We start from the raw sequence: 21,065 nt of genomic DNA, 5'->3' as shown, positions 1-21,065 counted from the left end.
TTAATTTATTTGATGAGAGCAATAATTGATTTAATGCGCGCATTAATTCAATTATTGCTCTCTTCAATTGAATTAATGATATCTTTAATTCATTTGAAGAGAACAATAATTCTTTTAGAGAGAGCAACTATATGATTAAAGATATCTTCAATTCAAAATATCCACAATTGAATTAATGATATCTTTAATTGAATTGTTGCTCTCTTTAAAAGAATTGATGCGTGCATTAATTCCTTATACAAAAGCATTGTAAATGATTTAAAGATATCTTCAATTGAATTAAAGAGATCATCAAATTATTTATACCGAGCTCTAAATTAATTATTGCGAGCAATATTTCTACTAAATTGATGCTCTCATCAAATGAATTGAAGAGAGCAATAATTGAATTAATGTGCGCATCAAATCTATTTTTGCTCTCATTAATTGAATTAATGCACGCATCAATTGAATTGAAGAGAGCAATAATTGAATTAATGCGCGCATCAAATCTATTATTGCTCTCATTAATTCAATTGATGCGTTTATTAATTCAATTGATGAGAGCAATAATTGAATTGAAGTGCACATTAATTCATTTGATGAGAGCAATAATTGATTTAATGCGCGCATTAATTCAATTAAAGAGAGCAATAATTGAATTGATGATATCTTCAAATAATTAAAGATATCTTCAATTATTTGAGTTTATGTTAATTTGGCGCTCTATAACCCTGGGGATCATGAAATTTACAATTTTGGTAGAGACCTTCTTACTCTACATCTCTACACTTTATAGAGTTTCTTGATAGGATGTGTGGAAACAGAAAATTTATGAAAATTGTTCAATTTTTTAACAGTTTTTGCTCTACTCCTAAGGCCACAGAGATGCAGGAGTCCTGAAAGTTTATGTCCCCCTTGTCCCGAAGATGCTTCATACCAAATTTGAAAAGAATTGGAATTGTATTTATTAAGAAATTAAAAATGGACAATGACAGACGCTGACCAATTACAATAGGTCATCTGAGTCATCATCATAATGAGCCGAGTAACACAGAATGAATGATTATTGTCCTCGGAACAAATTCTGTTACCTCGAGATATAGTTCCACTCCATCGCTTTTGAGTACAGGGAATTTGCTTTTACATAAATGCTCAATGAACATGCATCTTATATAAAGAACAAACATTATTGAAGGAAAATATACATATTTCTATACAAAATATAAAAAATGTTGAAAAGGCAAAATCTAGATGAAAAGTGTTACATGAGATGGAATTGATGACAAAAAGGAACATCGGCATACAGTGACAGCGGTGTACCTGACAGCTATCCTAAGCAAATACCTGTGTAAATATGAACCAGGTTTTAAAAAAAGTTCCCTTGATTTTTTGTCATGTTTTTGTGAATTTCAACTGCATGGAAGGGGTGCCTCTAAAAATTATTGTAAATTGTTCCCAAGATTGTAACCTATCAACATATTCAAAAAAAACGTAGGGGCAGGCCTGCCTTGAAGAACTTTAAAGCCAAAATTCAAGTCAAAATCTTTGCTTAAAAGGGAAAAATGCTGTTTAGGCCAACTTTGAAGGTTAATTTCAACTTTGTAAGTATAAATGTAAGGAATTTTTATTTAAAGTCAACGATTTATAGTGAACAAGTCACATGAGCTTAAAAGCTCTTTAACTGACTATATAGCAAAATGTAGATATTAAAAAGAAATGTTTGTGAAACATATATGGTGCAAAATTGAAAAGGGTTATACACATGCATCATTTATTGAAAGTAATGCCAAAACAATTCAAGATATTGAGCAAACAATATATTCCTAAGTCCAGAGTGGATTGAACTTTGACCATGTAACCTGAAAATAAATAGGAATCATCTACTCCTTAGGATGTACCAGTGTACCAAGTTTGCTACCAATCAAACAAATAATTTTTAAAATATAGGAGACAATATATTACTCTGTCCAGTTTGACCCTTTGCCTCTGACCATGTGAACCCAAAATTTATAGGGGTCATCTACTCCTTATGATGTACCAAGCTTGATGTCTGTCAATTGAAGGGTTCTCAAGATATTGAGCAGACAGTATATTCCTATGTCCAGAGTGGATTGACCCTTGACCATTTGACCTGAAAAACAATAGGGGTCCTCTTCTACTCATAAGCAACCCACATATGAAATATCATTATCATCAAGTGAATGTTTTCAAGATATTGAGCACACAAAATGTGGTCTACCAACAGACTGACCAACTGACAGGTGCAAAGCCATAGGCCCGTCTGCGTTGAAGGGGGGCACAATAAATCATACATGTAGGTTGGAAATGACAATATGAAAAATTCAAACGTGTGACAAAAAATAACCGAAGACAGTTCATATAACAATGGGACCTTTTCCGGAAAATTGTTTTCACCTATAGGTCTTTACTTTTGTTACCCCGAGTTGATCCTTTGTTTTCCCCTATAGGTCTTTCCTTTTGTTACCCCGAGTTGATCCTTTGTTTTCCCCTATAGGTCTTTCTTTTGTTACCCCGAGTTGATCCTTTGTTTTCCCCTATAGGTCTTTCCTTTTGTTACCCCGAGTTGACCCTTTGTTTTCCCCTATAGGTCTTTCTTTTGTTACCCTGAGTTGATCCTTTGTTTTCCCCTATAGGTCTTTCTTTTGTTACCCCGAGTTGACCCTTTGTTTTCCCCTATAGGTCTTTCTTTTGTTACCCTGAGTTGACCCTTTGTTTTCCCCTATAGGTCTTTCTTTTGTTACCCTGAGTTGACCCTTTGTTTTCCCCTATAGGTCTTTACTTTTGTTACCCTGAGTTGACCCTTTGTCATTTCTGTCTCTCTACCAACTAAAACTTGTAGATCGGCAGAGCTAAGTCTCAACAGAGACTATGTCACTTTAACATCCCTGTCTTCATAATAAATGACTTACATGAACTGTTAAAGACTGTGGAATCACTTATGGCTGACTTTGAATAGCATCAAGTTAGTTCTTTCTGATTGTAGCAAAATCTTTAGCAAAAGAAATTTGTAGTGCACAGGTAAACTGTATCTCCAGTTACATGTACCGTATATACTCGCCTATAAGTTTTAAATTTTGGTCCAAAACTCTATGTCAGACTTATAGGAGTGTCCTAAGAAGATAAGTATTTTTCTGAACGGCGTAATGTATGGCGTAGTATTTTTTAAACAACAGAAACATGGACGAAATAAACAGAATAGTAACTGTTTAATTTATTGAAAATAAAAAGTGAAATATCGATTTCATATCCCAAAATATTATTGGAACACAGATAAATACATAAGAGTATTGATATGAAATTTGTTGAGAAAAAAAATATCAAATATCGGCGCATTTCTCAAAATATTATTTGAAACACAGGTAAAGATATTAGAGCATTGATTTGAAATTATCACCCGATTTTAAAAAAAAGTTAGACTTACTTATAAATGGGGCAATTCTCTCCAAAATAACCTTAAAAGTATACAACCGACTTATAGGTGAACCGACTTATAGGCGAGTATATACGGTACCTAGTAATAGGAGAGATGACATGTTTAAAAACACATATCTAAGACTGTTTCTTGTAAAGTGAAATATGACAAGCTCTTTAAGACATACTAATGACACAAATTTTAATCATCCTCTGACACAAGAAAATAATAGGCCTGTAGACCACATCACTCACCTGACATGAGCTACTTCATCTTCCCATGCAAAACATTAAATCCCCAATTATATGTCCTCGGTGTGAACAAACTTTAATGCACACTACATGAGGATGCTTTTATATAGATGAAGAAGAAAATATTCAACCATACTTCTCTGGTATTATCCCTTTACCCCTACCATGGCCACCCTTGGCCCATGTGTCAGGTGTGACCAAGTTTAATCTACACTTTATGAAAAGTTTTTTTTTACTTTAATAAATTGAGCCCTTTGGAATTTAGAAGTTTTCTGTAAAACTTTAAATCCCAAGTACAATCATATCCAGAATTCAGGGGTCATGGGGGAAACAAACTTAATCTACATTACATAAGTATGTTTACATAGCAGTCTGACATGATGTACCCCTGTGGTTGTTGAGAAGATGCTTTTTTTAATTCCAATATATTTTTAAGTAAAATTAAAATTCCTACTGTGAACTCCCTCCTGACCCCAGGGGTCATGGTATAAAAAACTTGAACTTAATACACTAACTGAGGATGCTTGACATAGTATCCTTGTTCTTGAAAAGATTTTTAAAGAGAGGAAGTAGAAAATGTGAAAAGTTAACGATGACAGACAGACAGACTACATGACCACAAATTTCAATCGGAAAAGTTCACTCAAGCTTTCAGCTCAGGAAAGCTAGAGAGCAGTGTGTTTTTCGCTGAGCATCATACATGCATTGCTTCATATTTGTTTTAAAGTACATGCATCAGCACATGTTGATTCCAGTAATGCTGTTTTGGGTATTCTAAAATGGCAATTTATCAAAGTCAGTTCACATCACTAAATGATAATCATCCTCCATGCAGCGTGGAAATAAAAACAATTCTGTCATTTGGTTGAAGTTCATAATCAAGCTCACCCTACAAGAGAACAAAAATTAAATGTAAGGGCAATTGGTAAGTGCATATATATATAAATTATTCCTTGCCATCCATTTTCTCTAAAGTATTATTTAAATATTCCACATACAAATTCATGTATTAGCATAAGACTGAATTTAATAGTGTGCATTAGATAATACCACCATGTAAAGAAGGCAAAATACCAATAAACAAGAAGCCCATGGGCCACATCGCTCACCTGAGCAGCAGTTCCTAGCAATAAAAAGGCTTGAGCAAAACTATCATTATACAAGCAGCTTGGTTCAGAAAAAACTTTTCAAAGGTAACGACTAAAAATTTATTTATTATCAAACTTGACTACAAATTCATCAATTATCATATGCCCTTGTAGCCATATATGACCTTTCATATTAAGAAATATTATTTCTAAGCCCTAAATGTATGGAGTGTCAAATTAACATAAACTCAAATAATTGAAGATATCTTCAATTCTTTGAAGATATCATCAATACGCCAGTTTCGAGATATGAACTCTTTTGTGTAGGAGATGTATTTAGTAAAACTTTGAATGACGAAGTGGGACAGAGTGGACCTACAGTCAGCGAGGAAGTTGATGAAATGTATTCAAAGCGGCTTCTCTTTTAATATGTAAATGTGGGAAATACAATATACTATCGAAAGAAATGTTTTACTAAAGTGGAAACATAAAAACAATGTAATATTTGCAAGTAATGTCTTAGATATGGTACTTATGACCAACGAAATAACATGATATGATAAGAATTCTATGTATTTAATTACTCCCTAAATACTTATAACTTACTTAGTTTGTGTATCAGTCGAATTCGGGTGATCTAACAAAGTATGAGAAACTTACTGAGTACATTCACTTACGCAGTGATGAATATTAGTCCCACTCCCGCGTGTAAACAAATTGTTTCGCGTCTCACTATATACGAGAGTTCTCCAAAGGGAAATAACTCGGGTGTATCTCGAAACCGGCGTATTCATTTGATGGGCGCAACAATTGAATTAAAGATCTCTTCAAATAATTAATGATATCTTCAACTCTGAATTATTGCGCGCATTAATTGAATTGATGAGAGCATTAATTCTTCAGCTGATTTGATGCGCACTTTAATTGAATTAATGATCTCTTCAAATGAATTAATGATATCAACAATTCAATTGATGCATGCTACAATTCAACTGAAGAGAGCAATAATTGATATAATGCGCGCATTAAATCAATTGATGAGAGCAATAATTGAATTGATGCGCGCATTAATTCATTTGATGAGAGCAATAATTGATTTAATGCGAGCATTAAATCAATTATTGCTCTCTTCAATTGAATTAATGATATTTTTAATTCATTTGAAGAGAACAATAATTCTTTTAGAGAGAGCAACTATATAATTAAAGATATTTTCAATTCAACATATCCACAATTGAATTAATGATATCTTTAATTGAATTGTTGCTCTCTTTAAAAGAATTGATGCGCGCATTAATTCCTTATACAAAAGCATTGTAAATGATTTAAAGATATCTTCAATTGAATTAAAGAGATCATCAAATTATTTATACCGAGCTCTAAATCAATTATTGCAACCAATATTTCTACTAAATTGATGCTCTCATCAAATGAATTGAAGAGAGCAATAATTGAATTAATGCGCGCATCAAATCTATTATTGCTCTCATTAATTGAATTAATGTGCGCATCAATTGAATTGAAGAGAGCAATAATTGAATTAATGCGTGCATTAAATCAATTATTGCTCTCATTAATTCAATTGATGTGCGCATTAACTCAATTGATGAGAGCAATAATTGAATTGAAGCGCGCATTAATTCATTTGAAGAGAGCAATAATTGATTTAATGCGCACATTAATTCAATTAAAGAGAGCAATAATTGAATTAATGATATCATCAAATAATTGAAGATATCTTCAATTATTTGAGTTTATGTTAATTTGGCGCTCCATATAAATGGCCTTTCATATTAACAAATTTCATCCAAGGATGCTTTGTGCCAAATTTGGTTCCCTATACATTTGCATGTAAAACTTTGATCCCCTACTGAGGCCCCACCCTACCCCTAGGGGTCATGATTTTATTAAACTTGAATCTCCACTATGTGAGGAAGCTTTCATGTAAATTTCAGCTTTTCTGGCCCAGTGGTTCTTGAGAAGATTTTTAAATGACCCCACTCTATTTTTGCATTTTTGTGATTATCTCCTCTTTGAAGAGGGTATGGCCCTTCATTTGAACAAACTTGAATCCCCTTCACCCAAGGATGCTTTGTGCGAAATTTGGTTGAAATTGGCCCAATGGTTCTGGAGAAGATGTGAAAAGTTTACGCCAACGATGGAAAACGGAAAAATTTTGATAAGAAAAGCTCACTTGAGCCTCCAGCTCAGGTGAGTTAAAAACAGTTTATCTAAGATCCATGAACAAGAAACCCTTGGGCCCTAATGGTCATCTGAATATCACACAACAATACAATACAATACAACGAAAAACTTAAATCAGCTAAAGGTGTTGCATTTTGAAAGTCCATCTTATAAAATTTAATGTCCTAAAAAAAGATGTTTAATCCTTCTTACTCCATTGCAAAATTATGGCCAAGGCAAATATTTGTAACTTTTTAAGGGGCAGTATTTTTCACACCAAGTTTCAAAGTGACCTATTGATTTGGAAAAAATCAACACTGCAATATTGGGAATTTTTCAATGTTGAATTCTTCCATGAATCAAAACTTATATAAACATTGATTTTTTGTAACTATACCTTTATTTGCAACCAATTAACATAATACTTAAATTATGTGACATGGCATATACATGTATATCGATCATGAAAATGACATTTTACAAGGTTCCCAACAAAAACATCCTGTTACTGTCTAATATTTTCTCTCATCAAGACACTATTGATGCAATAGTAGATTAGACTTAAAATATTTGTTACAAAATTTTTAATCAGACTGAGAAATTTTGACATCATTGTAGGAATTTTTGTCAGGGAAAACTGCTGAAATTTGGTAGCAATTCTTGTGGATGAAAAACACAACACTTGGCATGGATTTTGACCAAAAGGCAACAGTTCAGGATCATGAAACACATAAGCAACTTTTGTATTAAACAGCCTCTAAAGATTTTCACCAGGACAGATATTTCTAAAAAAAAAAAAAAATTCCTAATAGTGACCTTGAATTTGGCCAAATGACCTTAGTTCAATGTCATAACCAAATAACTTTTTAAAAAAAATCATATATTTGAAATATATTTCAAATATGGTAATGGATAAACTGGACAACTGCATACATTCCCTATACAATCCTACATAAACTAGGAGAAGCAGTGTTGAAAAAGACTCCTGGTATAATTTAAATAATTTTGCACACTAAACTGGCAATCTAGACAAATCGGCAAAATGATTTGACACTATCTTAAATTTGCCCTATTCCATTATTACTATTTTAGTAGAGTAATGAGTAAATCTAAAGTTAGCCAGTTTCAAATTTGCCCATTCAAGATGAGGATGAAGTATGCAAAAGTAAAACCAGAGCAAAATTCCCCTATATGTTAACAGAAGGCAGATGCCTAATGACAGATGGATGACATCCAATAGGATAGTTAATTACTAGTATGATGGTCTTTCATCAATATCCCTTAACCTAATAGGATAGTTAATTACTAGTATGATGGTCTGTCATCAATATCCCTTAACCTAATAGGATAGTTAATTACTAGTATGTTGGTCTGTCAATATGCAACTTCCGAAATATCAGCTCTTCTGTGATAGAGGTACGTTCAGTATTCTGTTCAATGCTTGGGTGGGTACAAAATGTACACAGTACACATGTTCTACAGATTAGCACTGTAAATATGGATAGAGGTACGTCTCCATATGAGTGAAAAATTCTCGAGCGGGACGTTAAACAATATACAATCAATCAATCAATCAAAGGATAAAAGTAATGAAAGTGTAAATTTTGTTTATATCAGCCGTTGGTATACATTAAACTGACCCTATCAAGAATACTATTTTATTGAAGTAGGCCATTAAATTAAATATGAAATTATTTTTTGTTTCCTCTTCTGCACGAATGATATTTTAATCAAAGAAATATGGTGATTATCAATTTTTGTTTGAGCTATTTTATTATTAAATACTAATAAACTTACTAATATTGTGTGTCGACCTGCAGTTTGGATGGCTGCATGATGTCTGATAATCGGCCTTTAGGCAATATATCAAGGCAGCGATAAGCATTTGTACCCACCGCATGTGGATGATAGTATGTTTTACGTCTTAATGTGCGTAAGAGTTCCACAAAGGGAAAGAACTATTGGGCAACTCGGAAATTGCGTATTCATCAATATCCCTTAATATGATAAGATAGTTAATTACTAGTATGATGGTCTGTCATCAATATTCCTTAACCTAATAGGATAGTTAATTACTAGTATGTTGGTCTGTCAATTAGTGATGAAAAGATTGTCACCGACAATTGATTGTCTATCGTTTTTGGCTCTTCAATTCCGATTATCGATTCTATTTTTCATAGTCGATTGTACACTAATTAATATCTAATCCGAGATTCATCTGACTGTTACTCCCGCTTTTATATCGAGACATGTGTGGGAGAGAGTCAGAGTGGACTCCACATTGAAAAGTGGGAATTCAGTGACACCAGCTAGTGTGTATACTGCACATATCCATAAAACTAAATAGAAATAACTCCAAAAATATTAAACATTATTAACTACATGTAATTACCGATTATATCAATCATTGATCGAAACAGTTCTTTCGATTATGATCGATTATGAAATTTTCCCAATTTTTCAACACTACTGTCAATTTATCAATATCCCTTAATCTAATAGGATAGTTAATTACTAATATGTTGGTCTGTCAATTTATCAATATCCCTTAACCTAATAGGATAGTTAATTACTAGTATGTTGGTTTGTCAATTTATCAATATCCCTTAAAATATTCCTTACCAATAGTTCCCAGTCTGCATCATTGACTAATACCAGAATCCCGGGTCTCCTGAAACACACAGACAACATTGTGAGCAGATTTTATACACAGATTAATATTTACATTTCCACTGTGTTTGCCTTTGATATTTCTACAAATTGTAATGATAACCATTTTCTCATGAATGCACTGCAGTTGTAAACAATGTGCATATGAATACAAATAAATATAGTACATCTGTTTTAATCACTGGGAATTCCATCAGAAATGAAAGTAGAAACAAGAGAAAAAAATTATTTTTTAAAATACATGAAGGTATGAACTGCAATGCTTCACACTGGCATACTTTTCATGATGTGCTAACACTTTATACAGTATGTACAGTATATCTAGAAATGAAATTTATTTCTTAAATAATAATCAGTGAACACCAATTCATAATTTTATAATTGTAACTTACACTGTCTCTCCTTGCATGAATAATTCTGGGCGTTCTTTTAGTAAGTTATCCCTGATGTATGGCAATAGGTTTCCAATTGTCCCTGTTCAAATCATGAGAAATAACAGTTTCAACAACAAACACGAAATTGCCTGGACAGGACTAATACCTCCTGTAAGGCTCGTTTTTGACATACTCCAAATTTGAATGTTACTTTCATGTGACTTCATGTAATATATTACAATCCCTGCATTACCTAGTTATGGACCAAACAACATTTATCACCATTTACAGATAAACTTGATGAGCAAGCCTTTATTCCACTATGTGTGCAATGTGTCCATGTTACCTAAATTATTTAGAATTTTGGTAAGGACATGTGGGATTATTCTGAAGATTGACTTAGTTTAAAATTCTGTTAAATGAAAAAAAAAATCTTGAACCAACTTGCATAGTAATTACTACGAAACATATGTATTTGCATACAACAGACATGTAACAACATATTCCATTATTTTCACATACAAACTAACTTAAAGATATATTGGGTGATCCCTCTCCCCACCTTACTTTTTACATAGCACTTTGAATTGTTAGAGGAAATGCAAGTCAGAATTTTGAAGTTTGGGCAACATTACTGCTTTAGGTTTTTTGTGGGGTTTTTTTTTTTTGGGGGGGGGGGGGGGACTGGTCAAGAACTTTTAGACAATTGTAAAGTCAACTTCTCCTCCCCTTTGAAAAATAATGTTATGTGCCTGTACAATAAATATATAGCCGTGGCATAAATATTTCTACATGTGAGGACTGTGAAAATCAGCTTATTATCAAAATAAATTTAGTTTCAAAGTTTTAGGATATGACCTGGACAAGAATTTGCAGTTTTTCTCCCAGTGATCTTGACATTGTCCATATGGTCTACAGTCATTACATACAACACTATAAGCTTCTGTTCTAATAATATTACCTGTAATAATTATTTATTTTTTCAGTGATTTTGATAATGTCACCTAATTACTTTTAAACTAGGACAACCTGTTATAAGCAACTTTTTCCTCCAATTTCCATGACCTTGTGCAAATGACCTTGATTTAGGTTTTTGACATACCCTTAGACTATGGACAACTTTTATGCCCAGTAAACTTAGATTTAGAACTTTTTCTCTCAGTGACTTTGACCTCCAAATGACCTTGGCTCAAGGTCTGTTATGTCCTCAAGCAATCTTTAAAGGGACTGATTCACAATTTTCCCCAAAATTTTGTTTTTCACTTTTAATGAACAAAACCTACTGTCTAATGTGTTTAAAAGATTTTGCATAAAAATTAAGGTTATACATTATCACAAAAGCTAATTTTAGAGTTTGTTATTTGTTTTGTAAACATGTATGTTTTTGTTTATGAAATTTTCAAAAGAAATGGATATAGATCTAAGTTTATTATATCTTTCACATTTCAAGCCTTCTTTAGATAGAATGTGTTATCTATAAGTTAAAATGTGTGAATATGCAAAATTAAGATGCTTTATATTACAAAATCAATATTTCACTGGTTTGTTTGTATACATAAAAAGACTCGAGTCTTTGTTTACATAACACAGATTTAAGGCTAAAATATTGCTTTTATTCTTGCATTCAGAAGGTCAAAATTTTGGCTGTCAACATTAAATGAGTTATATTTTTAATGTTTAACATCAAAAATGCAAAATATTTTCTTCAGAAATCGTGAACCAGTCCCTTTATGACTGATGATAATAAAGATATGCCATTGCTTCTGTTGTTGGCATACCCCATGAATATTACACACAACCTAAGCATTTATTCCTAACCTACACTGCATGTATTACACAGTGCATCACTAGAACTGTCCTCGTTGGACTGATATACATGTAACACCCCCCACCTCTCCATCAAGCACAACCGAAATGGGGATGATACCAAGGTAGTAGATGGTGGATGATGTGTTATGCTTCTTTGACAGTCATGTATTGTGTACACAAGTGACTAGGGAAACCAATTGAGAGAGTCCTGGGTTGCGTTCAAGATCATAGCAGCTAGTCTAGCTGCTAAGTTAGATATCCTTTTGACCCTGAAGTCGACATGGGTTTTCCTTTTTCCATGACAAGTTTCTATATGAAATATGATGGTTTCAGGCACAGAGAGAGAATTAAATCAAAAAAGAAGATTTTTAAATGACCCCACCTTATTTGTGATTTTTGTGATCATCTCCCCTTTGAAGGGGGCATGTCCCTTCATTTGAACAAACTTGAAAATCCTTTACCCAAGGATGCTTTTTGCCAAGTTTGGTTGAAATTGGCCCAGTGGTTCTGGAGAGGATGTTGAAAATGTAAAAAGTTTACAGATGAACAGACAGACAACAGGCAATCAGAAAAGCTCACATGAGCTTTCAGCTCAGATGAGCCAAAAAACATTATTTACAGAGAATAGATGTTATACATGTAATATGCATTTAAGCATTATTATGTAGAGCACAACAAATTTTGTTTACAACTAAGACCTCAGGACTAGGAAGACATGACAAATAGGGGCTTGAAAATTGGCATTTAAAACATTAGAATTTTTTAAAGAACCAGAGGTATGGTGAAACCATGACACCCTGGGTCAGGGCAAGGTTTCTCTTCTCAATATGCAGATCTACTAATGAAGTATTGATTTAAAACTTTTACATGACCATAGTTGGCTGAATAAAACATGCAAAACACCCCATATCAACCTTCAAATGAACTGGAAGGGATAAATGTATTATTCTCTTTCACTTTGTATCGTAATACAGTGAGTAATACCATCTATATTACCAAAGTGGATCATAGGCAAAACTTTATTTCCAGTTCTACAATTTATAATCGATTACTTACATTTCTTTTCATCAGAAAGCAGTTCTATGTTGTGCTTTTTCACTTTGTCAAACAACAATTCTGCTCCACCACTACAACAAAAGTTTCAAATTAATAAAAAACAAGATATGTTTGTATAACACTGATGCAATATTTTAGTAAATAATTTTGAAAGTAGGTCAAAGATCAATTTCAAGGTCACAAGGTCAACAAATTTGGTACCAATTATAAAGGTCTTCTCACAAGAAATAAACATGCTAAATATAAAAGCAGTGCCTTATGATTCAAAAGATATGACTTATATTAGAATTTTCTAAAAGTAGGTCAAAGGTAAATGTAAAGGTCACCAGGTCAAAGATTTTGGTATCAATGGTAAGGGTTTTACACAAGGAATACTCATGCTAAATATGAAAGCTGTACCTCTTATGTCGGTTAAAGTCTTTTTGAATTTTTTTTTTAAAAACCATCGATGTTGTTACTAAGCCTTTGTTTACGACACCATTCATTGAGTGATAAAGGTTAGGGTACCAGATTCGGGGATTGTAACATATTTATGAATCAGTACTTGCTTCTCCTTGGCATTATTTGGGCTAGTTTAAGCCATTTTTGCTTTATTTCAGTCAAAAGCACAGTAGAGTTTGTGTTATTTTGTATTCAAATATACCACCTTTACATACAGGTTATCTTAAAGGCAGTCGAGTGTCATCTGAATATGAAGCAAATTGAAAGCTCGTATAATATAAATCATTCTCTCCTATTAATCATAGAGATTAATGAGCAAGTACCCCAAAAAACTATATTTCAGGCAAGATCCTTCAGCTCTTTTAAAGGCTAACCCTTTACATGGCAAAGAAATTAATATGTTTCCAGTAAACAGGTTGGGAACACTTCCCCTATAGCGAGATTATCCCTCTTTAGCGAGAGAATAAACACGACCATAAACAGGCGATTTGTCGTCTTTATTGAAAATAATGGTAAATCCCGTGCAACGCGGAATAAGTGCGACACGCACTCAACATGATGCAAATTGTTTCTATGAAATTGACAACATAGTCAAGAAATTGCATATCAAAGTTGCTGAGTAAGAGGGAAGCAGTGTGAAATCCAATACACATCGTGAGTGTTTTTGTTTTGATTAATATATTTGCAAAAGTATCAGACATTTTAGTACTTTTTATTCTTTTCACATGAAACACGAAGTGATGTACTCCACGGGTGTTTTTCTCAGTTGTACAGGATATATTTACTCTCGCTAGAGAGGGATAATCGCGTTATAGCTTGAATATCTCGCTACAGGGGAAGTGTTCCTAACCTAGTAAAGCTTAATACCAAGCAAAGCTAAAGCCCCATCCACGAAGCAAGGCTCTAAAGGTAACGCATTCGCTCACACCGTATAAACATATTAACTCTATATAGCTTAACAAAGCTATATTGCTAAATATAGAGACTGAGCTGGACTAAAGAGAATAGGAATGTTGGTAAAATGGGTAGTAAAAACCAAGCCGGGTCACCTTCATTATCCGATTTCTTTAGTTTTCTTCGTTGATATATCTTTGCTTGTTTTGAAACTTACAGAATATATTCTTAATGATACATTTAGTCTTTGGTACAAAATTTAGCACATAATATTACCTACAGATAAAGAATGCAATGATGGTATAAAATCTGTTTGGTAAAATGGGTAGCAAGACCAGAACACACATTGTTGCATATTTTTTGTAAACTATGCACCTACTGCTGAAAACCTTGCATTTTTTCAATTTACAGAGAGTTGAATTTGATTACTCAATGCATTATTTGACCATTTCAATGCCTTTTAGTTTATTTATCGGCGATTTTTCCAAACTCGGGCCAAGAGGAACCGGATGCGGTTGACCCGGGTCGGTGTTATTTATTCTGATTTAGTTGCTAATGTTTTTGATTAATTAACCGTAATTGTGAGATCAAAGTGATATTCATTCATAATTAGTAATTGATGGGAAGCTGAATTATGTTCAGGATATGTCGAAGATGAAAGTGACAACTAACACCCTCAGTCTATTTGGAATTTTAATATTCGGCCATGGGTTACCAGTGTCCGATTTCCCTTTGACCCGGGTTTTAATAAATCTTACATATCAAATACATAAGACTCACATAACAGGTACTGCAGCATTTTGTTGTATAACATATATATCAGTCGTAATCACAGAAAAATGTGTATTTTTTCTCGCTACCCATTTTACCAACCTGAAATAAACAATCGTTGATATTTTCACAGTGAAGCAATAATTTTTGTAGCGAAGACCCAATATATCATTCAGATTAAGATTAAGAAGTTTCAAATCAAACGAAAATAAAGTAACAAAGAAAACTAAAAAATTCGGATTACGAAGGTGACCCGGCCCTGCCCGGTTTTTACTACCCATTTTACCAACTATCAGAGAATATACCATAATCTCAGCGAGATTCGTCGAGGCTGGATATTTGGACTGACGCCTCTTCGGAAGAGGCGTCAGTCCAAATATCCAGCCTCGACGAATCTCGCTGAGATTAAATAGACCAGTGTAACTCTTGACAAGTGTACAAACGGTTTACATATCGCCGATTACAATGCTAAATCGATAAATTGCTACTTCGAAGTCAGTAAAAGCGCGAAAAATCATATTCCTATTCTATGATATTAACTGATATATACCTAAATTCTAAGGTAACTGGTATTTTCATCACCGATCACGTTTTGTAACCACAGCCAAATTTCGAAAGTGAAAGTATATAGTAATATCAAATGTCAGACGCGTGAACTAAAGCCGATTTTTTTCCGGATTGTTGGGATCGTTTTTAACTGATCTGAAACTCCCAAAACAGGTGATTGACTTACCAGGAATGGAAGTAATTAATGTTGCTATCATTTAAAAAAAAAAATGTTTTAAGGAGTTCTTAGCGGTAAAACCTAGTCCCGGCGGTGATACAGATAAGTTCATTTTAATACATTCAACAATCAACACAAGCTCTGTAGAGCTTTTTAACCGACTCGTATATATAATCTATCAATGTCAAAAGGCCCACAGCACTGTGTGTGCGCCCACACACACAGAGGGAGAGAGATCGAGATCCAAGGGCGGATCCAGAGGGGGGTCCGGACCCCCCCCCTTTTTTTTTTTTGCGGACCAAAATATTCTTAAAAGTTATCAATTTTAACGAGACTTTGAGTCAAAATGATATGAAAGGCGAATACCTGCATGTAATCGCATCATTCAAATTTATTAACACCAGTATATCATTTAACTAGAGGATCAATTTATAAGACGAAACACTGATATATTTATGATATTTTCGTACAGATACAAGTGTGACTTTTGGTTTTGTTTAAGAAGCAGACATTTTTTAAAAAGTGAAAAAGAAGTGCCGGGAAATGCTCAGAATGCAGGATTTGGCACCATTTAAGATCTCCCTAAGATGTTATAAACAAAAGCAAAAGGTGTAAATGAGGTGGGGTGGAGATTGTGAAAAATACCGAAAAGATCAAGTGCTTGACCCCCCCCCCCCCCCCTCCTTCACAAATTCCTGGATCCGCGTATGTAATCATTACTGTGTTAGATAATTATTGTATTTTGAAATCTTACGTACATCTTCAAAAGTTTAAAATCTTCTTTACAATATGTGACATCTCAGTGGCGTAGCTAGGTTTGAAATATTTGTAACCAGGGGGTCGGAGGGTGGGGGTGGGGGGGGGGGGGGCAGCCCAGAAGCTGAGGACATTTTTCGTAATGTGTAATAAAAATTTAACGAAGATTTTCCCTACATATTCGCATATAAAGCCTCGATTCCTATTGTGGCTCCACCCTACCCCCAGGGAGCTTAAAATGTCAGGAAGCTTTCATGTAAATAAAACAATTCTGGCCCAGTGGTTCTTTAGAAGAAGATTTTAAAAGATGTTCCCTATATGTCTGTATGTAAAACTTTGATCCCCTATTGTGGCCCCATCCTATCCCCCGGTGCCACTTTTTTAACAATTTGAATCTGCACTGTGTCAAGGAGTTTTCATGTAAATTTGTTCTTTCCAGATCCAGTGGTTCTTGAGAAGAAGAGTTTTAAAGTTTTTCCCTATATATTTGCATGTAAAACTTTTATTCCCTATTGTGGTCCCATCCTACCCCCGGGGCCATGATTTTGAGTAACTTGAATCTGCATTATGTCAGGAAGCTTTCATATGAATTTCAGCTCTTCTGGCCCAGTGGTTCTTGAAAACAAGAATTTTCTATTATAATTGGTCGTCGTCCGCCATGCGTTAACAATTTTAACTCTTGATAACTACTATTCTAATTCTTTTCAAATTTGATATGAAGCATCCTTGGGACAAGGGGGACATGCATTTGTAAATTGTAAATTGCAGGACTCCTGCACCCCTGGGGCGGGGCAAAAACTGTCCAAAATTGACCAGTTTTCAATGATATTCTCTAGAATCGCACATGTGTAAGAAAAACTAAATGCATAATGATGTAGAGCAGGAAAGCCTCTACCAAAATTGTAAATTTAATGATCCCCGGGGTAGGGGTTTTGATCTCAGGCTGGAGCCAAACCTAGTATATAGTGTTTATGTGTTTAAATAACATCTTCTTTAGTGCTATTGATACTAACTTGAAGCTAAGTGGATATTTAGAAAGTATAGTGGCTGATTTGTGCCACTTTTTACAATTTGTCGTCTTGTGAAGGAATTTTTTCTAGAATTCATAGCCCTTGGGAGTAGTGATACTTTTTCACTAGTACTCAGGTGACCTATAAGGCCTGTGGGACTCTTGTTAAATGACCCCAACCTATTTTTGCGATTATTTAGTCCTTATATAAAGCTACACACTACTATGATCGGACTAAATCAAATTAAATTATCCACCGAACAGACTTTTCAAAATCTGTTAAATTTATTAAGACACCACAGAGTCGTCCATTTCTGCTTCATACTTAGATATTTTATTGAAAGTAGATGTTAACGGCAAAGAATAACTCAACTTCATGACAACCGGGATGGTTTCAGCTTCTCCATCGTCAAATTCCCATATCTATCTAGCAATATTCCATTATCACCTGCATATGGTGTTTATATCTCTCAGCTGATTCGATACGCAAGAACTTGTTCTGCGTATTGTCAGTCTTTCACTATATATCATGAACAGTGGGCCCCATCTGACATGCCCGTGCAGCCTCCTCCACCCCCAGGAGGTCACTGACTGGGCTTCTGATCAAAAGAGAGACTACCACATTACTAGAAAAGCTATAGCTCTCTAGCAGGCAGTATAAGTTCCCTCTTATATTGTCCGCTACAGACCTATGTGCATACTGTTGTTTCTTGTTTGAAGTCAGCATTTCGCAAATTCTATGGTCGTTATAATGATCTAGCTTGTCATTACAACCTGTCATTGGGTCAAATGCTGTCTGACGTGTTTCATACCGATTGTTAGGCCGTTCTTGGCACACTGAATTTAACTACGGATAACTCCGTTTGCTACTTGTGAAATCTTAATGAATGTGTCATGTCGCAGCTGGTTTTAGTCCAAATACGCTAGATGAATTGTAAAACACACTCAGGTAAACTGTGGCCCAACTAAAAAAAAAAGAAACCATGAAAATTGCACGATATTTTACACCTATCATAATGAACTCGGTATCTAGATTAGATATCTTGTAGTATCAGTATCTTATTTTCTTTTTTGTAATTCTAGGCGGCCATTCCCAGCGGGAAGGGAGGATACCCCCCCCCCCCTAAAATACACTGGTAGAAGGCCAATCTCTAAAACTTACAAAAAGCGTGAAACGATTACAGACATCGAAATTAGGATGTGATAATTATGCCGGGAAAATTTTCTCACCCCCCCCCCCCCAAAAAAACACTACTGTCCATACTTCTAGACATTTCTTCATAAAATATCTTACGATTTCAACTACGACTCAAACTTACTATACATGTACAATTAAACTTACGAGCTAATTCACGAACGCTATCGTAAGATCGAAACATTGTTTTTTGTGAATAGATGCCCAGGTGCCCGTGAGAAAGACAAAAAGTTGCGATTGCGGTCGTAATGTAACGTAGTAGGCCATGACGTCATAGCTGTAGAGGGTCTGGACCCCCTGTCCCTCATCTGGATCCGTGCTTTTGTTTGCAGTGTTGAAGAGAGTGTGTAGTAGGCCTACTACGTTACGAAAGCTCTCACACTTCAATTTTGAATCGGGATCGTTATACACGTAATTAGCAACTAGGTGCTTCTTAGCAACAAGCGAACATGGATGACGAGAAAAGTAAGTTTACGCTAAATTTCATCTTATAATTCTATGTTATTGCATGCGAAATAGATTAATTTCGACACTAGATAACAGGAATTCAACATCCCATGATTCAACCGAACGGAATAATCTGGAAAGGCAAAAATAATGACAACAAATTTGAAAATTAAAGCACGTCAAACAAACTGTTAAATGTGAACTGATCACGTATTTGAACTGATTTATGTTAATCAATCCCTTTTTACATATTAGATTATGTTCCAATGTATGTAGTAGAAAAAATGGTTATTTTATATAGAAACAATATCATTATCCCAAATAACTTACCATATATCGTGGGTACGTATACAGCTCATATATCGACAGATTAATTTTGTTGCTCATTCGAGATAAAGGTTTTCGTACACACAAATGCACACAAAAGGATGATAAGTTACGGGTTCTTCGCCTATGAAATTCTAAAACTTAATTTCTGTATTACTTCACTAGTTATTCAATTTTATATAATTATAATTTGTAATATTGCCTATTTGCCTTTCATAACTTTTAATTTGACAATGGAGAAAATGTCATACATGCACTTATGCTGTGACTGATAACATGGATAGATCGATATTTGGTACTATATATTAATCTGCATAGTTATGATAGTAACTTTTAACGGAATGTGAAAATCACCATAGGAGGCTTAATTAAAGGGACTGATTCACAATTATTTCCCCAAATGTTGTTATATTCACTTTAGATAACTATTAGTGTATTTAAAAGGTTTCACAAAAAAATTCAAGGTTATATATCATGATAGAAGCTCATTATGGAGATTTATTATTTGTTTTGAAAACAAAGATTGAGATGTGTTATTGTTTACAAAGTTTTCAAAATAAATGGATATCCATCCAAGTTATATATATAACAGAGTATTTTACATACAGTTTAATGATATTATTTTTAGTTAGTTAATTAAAATAATTCCAGATTCCAATAATACTTGTCTAATATAATTTATGTGATCTTATAATTGTTCAGATAAACATGTACTACACATAAACACACGCAGAAACAGCCTGTCCAATAACATAAACTCCTTGGCAAAGATAATTAAGCTATAGAACTCTTTAGGTCTAGATGGTATATTTGTTCATTACAGTATGAAACTTTAATGGTAGACTGAGTCTATATGCCAAATTAGATATGGCCATGCCATATATTCAAATGTTAAAGGTTAAGATAACGAACAATGATCAATCTTATAATCCTATAAGCAATACAAAACAGATAGTTGGGCAAACACAGACCCTGGACACACCAGAGGTGGGATCAGGTGCCTAGAAGGAGTAAGCACCCCTGCCGACCGGTCACACTTGCCGTGAGCCCTATATTCTGATCAGGTAAATGGAGTTATCCATAGTCAAAATCAGTGTGCCAAGAATGGCCTAACAATCGGTATGAAACACGTCAGACAGCATTTGACCCAATGATAGTTTGTATTGACGAACTAGATCATTATAACGACCATAGAATTTGTGAAATGCTGACTTCAATCAAGACTGTTGAAACCCCTTTACCATCAACTTGCTTGTCAGTAGCTTGCCTAGATTTAAAAACTGACCATATGCAGAACAAGCTCTTGCTATATAAACACCATATGCAGGTGGCAATGGAATATTGCTACATAAATATGGGAAGTTGACGATGGAGAAGCTGAAATCATCCCGTTTGTCATACAGTTGAGTTGTCAGTTTGCCATTAATGTCTACTTTCAATAAAATATCTAAGTATTAGGGGTGAAACGATACAGTACCTTCTTGATTCGATTCGATTTTCTATACTTTAGTCTCGATTTGATGATTTTCGATTCGATACAATAGCAGTGATTTTTCAACATTTTTGAAAAGGGTCCTGTGGCTTTCGAATTGGGAAAAATTGTCAACATTTTGATCAAATTGGGAAAACCTAGACGTTATTGTAAATATGCTAA

General features: G+C 34.1%; 2 protein-coding genes across 2 annotated transcripts in view; one reads left to right on the top strand and one right to left on the bottom strand.

Moving 5' to 3' along the window:
• Positions 1-3,602: 3,602 nt before the first annotated feature.
• Positions 3,603-15,593, bottom strand: LOC125678584 (ubiquitin-related modifier 1-like). Its single transcript, XM_048917148.2, has 5 exons — positions 15,504-15,593; positions 12,848-12,918; positions 10,001-10,082; positions 9,561-9,609; positions 3,603-4,555 (listed from the first exon to the last, which is right to left on the bottom strand). The coding sequence occupies exons 1-5, from the start codon at positions 15,530-15,532 to the stop codon at positions 4,487-4,489; spliced, it is 300 nt and encodes a 99-aa protein (XP_048773105.1). The 5' UTR covers positions 15,533-15,593; the 3' UTR covers positions 3,603-4,486.
• A 3,429-nt stretch (positions 15,594-19,022) lies between these two features.
• LOC125678582 (cilia- and flagella-associated protein 44-like) overlaps positions 19,023-21,065 on the top strand; it is a 34,714-nt gene continuing 32,671 nt past the window's right edge. The window contains exon 1 of the mRNA XM_048917142.2: positions 19,023-19,102. Coding sequence (XP_048773099.2) covers positions 19,087-19,102 — 16 coding nt within the window. The 5' untranslated portion in view covers positions 19,023-19,086. The remainder of the gene's footprint in view (positions 19,103-21,065) is intronic.

This window comes from Ostrea edulis, chromosome 2 (genome assembly GCF_947568905.1).
Source record: "Ostrea edulis chromosome 2, xbOstEdul1.1, whole genome shotgun sequence".
Classification (NCBI taxonomy): domain Eukaryota; kingdom Metazoa; phylum Mollusca; class Bivalvia; order Ostreida; family Ostreidae; genus Ostrea; species Ostrea edulis.
Note: the sequence above shows the minus strand (reverse complement) of the source record. Positions and strands in the feature narration are given on the sequence as shown.

Bases quoted from the DNA above. Each gene is read 5' to 3' on its own strand.
- LOC125678584 (XM_048917148.2), bottom strand. From the start codon at position 15,532: ATGAAAATACCAGTTACCTTAGAATTTAG. The intron at 10,083-12,847 runs GTAAGTAATCGA...TGATTTGAACAG, and splicing joins GCTTTCTGATGAAAAGAAAT to GGACAATTGGAAACCTATTG. The intron at 4,556-9,560 runs GTAAGGAATATT...GTTCTCTTGTAG, and splicing joins ATGCAGACTGGGAACTATTG to GGTGAGCTTGATTATGAACT.